Raw genomic sequence first — 4,030 nt, 5'->3', positions numbered from 1 at the left:
TCATACAACTCCACTGGACTGATAAGCAAATCCGCTGGCCACGACTCTCCTGCGATCTGAATATCAACTCCTCTAGCTCTTCCAATAACTCTCAAGAACTTGCCTCCCGCAACTCTGACAACTCATGTACGCTCTCCGGGATCCCCTCTTATCCCCGCGCTCTCTGCTCACTCCGGAGTAATGAAGCTGTGAGAAGCTCCAGAATCAAACATAACATGGGACTTAAACCCGCCCACCAACAAGGTCCCTACACAGGAAAAATATAAAATCTGAACCTACTAAAATTCACAAAGTTTAAGTACCAGAAATTATAACTGTGATCGCCCCGGCACTGGTTCCACCAGTCTCTACAGTCGTGTAAACCCGTGGCGCCTACTCAATCCGTGCCACCTACTGACCTCAAGGCTGCACCTGCTGCAACGCTGCCACTGCCACCGGCTGCAACTTGGGACACATGGGCCTGATATGCCCTGGCTCCCTGCAATGATAGCATACACGAGCCGCTACCGTCAGGGCATTCCTCTTGGGACAACTAGCAACCTTGTGATCCTTGCTCCCATAACTGAAGCAACTCGCACAACTCGGCCTCTGCGTAGCCTCCCACCTCCTCTTGGTTCCCTGTGCAGGCCTACCGCCCCTGCTATAACCACCCTGCTGCTGAGCCCTACTAGGCTGAACTGCTGGACTAGCCGCCACTGACTGTGCCCGGATATCCTCCTAAATCTCTGCTGCAGTCTCAACCAGCTCTGCACGCGTAGCATAACTCCTCCCTCTACAGTGAACTCTCAAATCATCACGTAGAGCCCTCAAAAACCTCTTGATCTGAGCCTCCTCAGACTCCATAGCCCGACCCCCATAACAAAGAAGTCGACTGAACTCTAAGTCCAGCTCCCGCATTGACCGTGTCCCCTGAGACAATTGAAGGAACTGCACCTCCAACCGATCCAATGCCTCTCTAGGAAAATACTTGGGGTTGAACTCCAAGATGAAGTCAGCCCAAGTCATCTCCCTCTGCACTCTCCTAGCAGCCACTGATCTCCACCACACCTGAGCCTCACCACTCAAATGGTTGACCCCTATGTCCACCCAAAACTCCTCAGGACATCTCAGAGTATGGAAGTTACGTTCCACACTTGTCCTCCACGCATCCGCAACAGTAGGGTCTGTACCACCCAAAAACAGCTCAGTACCAAGACGCGTCATCTCCTTGAGCATAGACAAATAACGTCCATGTGCTCCCACATCCGCAACCACTGGCTGCCGCTCCTCCGCCACCACTGGTGGCACTACCTGAGCCTAAGGAGGTACCACTGGTGGTAACCGCTCTAACACCTGTGCTAGCATAGCCGCAAAGTCAACACCATGGACTCCACCCGCTGGGACTCCCACACCCGGGACCCTAGCATCACCGGCCACTGGAGCATCAACACCGCCCCCTCCTGCCACACTCACAGAATCCCCTGGAACACCCTGCGACTCGCCAACACCCTCATTTGTCACACTCTGGTCCTCGGTCTCACTAACCTCTGGGACTCTGCCCCTACCGCAACCACGTCCGCGTCCACGACCACGTCTCTGTCCACGACCACGACCAGCAACAGTACCATCTCTAGCCATCTGCACTACCATGAACAGAAGACTAAGCAAACAATTACTATTAAAACAGAGAAACATAAACTCACCGTGGAATCACACAGTCGGCTCGAAGAGGATTTTCTAGGACTCCATGCCACACACAATTGACTAACTCACATAACGAATTAAGATATGCAATCCCAAACATCACAACAGAAACCTAGTGAACCCAAACCTAGAACTGTAAGGGCTCTGATACCAAAATGAAAGGACTGACCTTTTTAAAAAAAAATAATAAATAATAAATATAATATAGTAAATAAACTACAACCAGTGGTCCCATATCCACTAGCCACCTAACCATAATCACAATCATCAGCGGAATAACCAATCTCAATATCCAATAATATAACCATAAATATAACATCAACAATATCAAATAATCAAATAACAGGAAACATAGAACCAGCAACCTAGCAATGTTCTAATTATCCAACTCTAGCAACCTAGGAATGCCAGACAACATCAAACCGAGTCCCTAGAACAACCTCCTCTTCATTGCCTTGATTCCACGATCACACTTTGCCTTTACCTGCACCACAAACACATAATGAGATGCATGAGTATTTGATAAACACTCAGTGAGGCAATCCTCCCATCTACTGGGCTATACACATAAGCAACAGTGATTCCAAGTTCCAAACAATCAACAAAACAAAGCACACAAACCAGGAAAACGAACATCAACTCGCTGGAAGGGAGGTGTCGACCGACATCAGCCAAGTGTCGATCGACACTGGCTCTTCGTGTCGACCGACACTACCCCACAGTGTCGATTGATGCCTTCTTCACTGGTGTTGACCGACACCAAGTGGTGTCGATCGACACTCCCTCTGCAACCGCGATCCGCTCGAAGCCGAGAGTCGAATCTCGCTCCCAAACTCCACCAAATCGTCTAATACTCAAAACCCAAGCCTTATACATCCGTAGGAACATGTAGCAACCAATCCCAGCAAGAAAAACACACAAACAAGCAACAAACAAGCAAGAACAAGGGATCAAAGGCTTAGATAAGCCATGGTCATGCACTCACCTCTTTGCAGGAAGTTTCTTACCAACAATGGACGAATCCACACTCTCAGCAAGCTTCCCACACGATCCTAGCCTTGAATCCTTACTCCCACAGCAAGATCTCTCCCACAAAGCTTTGAAATCTCACAAACTCTCTCTAGAACCTCAAGAACCAACTCTCTCTTTTGTTTTTTTTTCTAAAAGCGGCGAAACAACACAAAAACACGACCCTAGGTCGTTTTCCCCCTTTTACAACTCGGTTCAATGGTTTCCTTAAACCAAACCTGCCAAAATTGACGATTGAATCAATTCGATCGAACCAGAAAAATAATGGTGTCGACCGACACCCCTTTGGTGTCGATCAACACCCTCATCCAAAACGCACAATTTGGTTTGCGGATGTTACATCAACAAATTTAAAATACTATGGAAGATAATGAGTCCTTATTTCCTATATATATATATAGTGCCACCAACAACGCTTATTCTGCCTACACAACACTAAATTATTTCTAACAATCTCACTAGAATATTCATTCTCTCTCACTCCAAAAATGAAGCTCTCTAACCGTGTTCTTTCAGCTTTTCTCTTGATCTCTTTTATCTTTATTGCTGCCACTATAGGTTCAATACTCATGTCATGTTATAGTTTCTAAATTATCATACATACATATATGTGAATTTAGGTGTTATATCATAATGAGTATACATTTTTATTATAGACATTAATTACTAAGTACTAACACACATATGCTCAAATGTGTTTTTATATTTATAGAGATGGGTTTGGCGGACAAAATATGCAAGACACGCAGCGATCGTTTCTCAGGTGTGTGCTTTAGCAGTAACAATTGTGCCATCATCTGCCAACTATTCGAGCAATTTGAAGGCGGTCAATGCGAATTCGACGGAGCTTTCCGTCGTTGTTTATGCACCAAAGCCTATTAAAGACCGTCATAATATTATCAAGAACGAGTTGTCTTTCAGACTTCTCTCTTTAATAATTGCTATGTGGTTATTGGAGAATATATCTTGAATTACAGACACTTTTTTTAAATTTGTGTTTTTTATTTTCTACCTTCGGATTTATTTTTTCTTGAAACAAATTAAAAATAATAAAATTACTATAAAATTACTATAAATTAATTAAAATATTCATTTAAACATTAAAATAAACTTTTGTTTTTATTTTTGTCAATGTTATATTCAAAATAAAAGCTTATATAGATGCTTTCTTAGACTAACTCGTCTTGTTTAAATTATTACAATGTTAAAACTGAGGATCGATTTACCTTACATGATAAACATATAGAAAATTTGGTGATACAACATTAACAACCTCTTATGCAATTCGTCAAATCTAATTCAATGACACATCATATTC

General features: G+C 43.9%; 1 protein-coding gene across 1 annotated transcript; it reads left to right on the top strand.

Annotated features, from left to right (window-relative positions):
• Nucleotides 1–3,200: 3,200 nt before the first annotated feature.
• LOC109131532 (defensin-like protein 8) lies at nt 3,201–3,594 on the top strand. The gene is made up of 2 exons (XM_019242577.1): nt 3,201–3,270; nt 3,425–3,594. The coding sequence occupies exons 1-2, from the start codon at nt 3,201–3,203 to the stop codon at nt 3,592–3,594; spliced, it is 240 nt and encodes a 79-aa protein (XP_019098122.1).
• The last annotated feature ends 436 nt before the right edge of the window (nt 3,595–4,030 follow it).

Source organism: Camelina sativa, unplaced genomic scaffold (assembly GCF_000633955.1).
Source record: "Camelina sativa cultivar DH55 unplaced genomic scaffold, Cs unpScaffold00456, whole genome shotgun sequence".
Classification (NCBI taxonomy): Eukaryota; Viridiplantae; Streptophyta; class Magnoliopsida; order Brassicales; family Brassicaceae; genus Camelina; species Camelina sativa.
The sequence above is the reverse complement of the archived record's forward strand: the minus strand, read 5'-3'. Positions and strand labels throughout refer to the sequence as shown.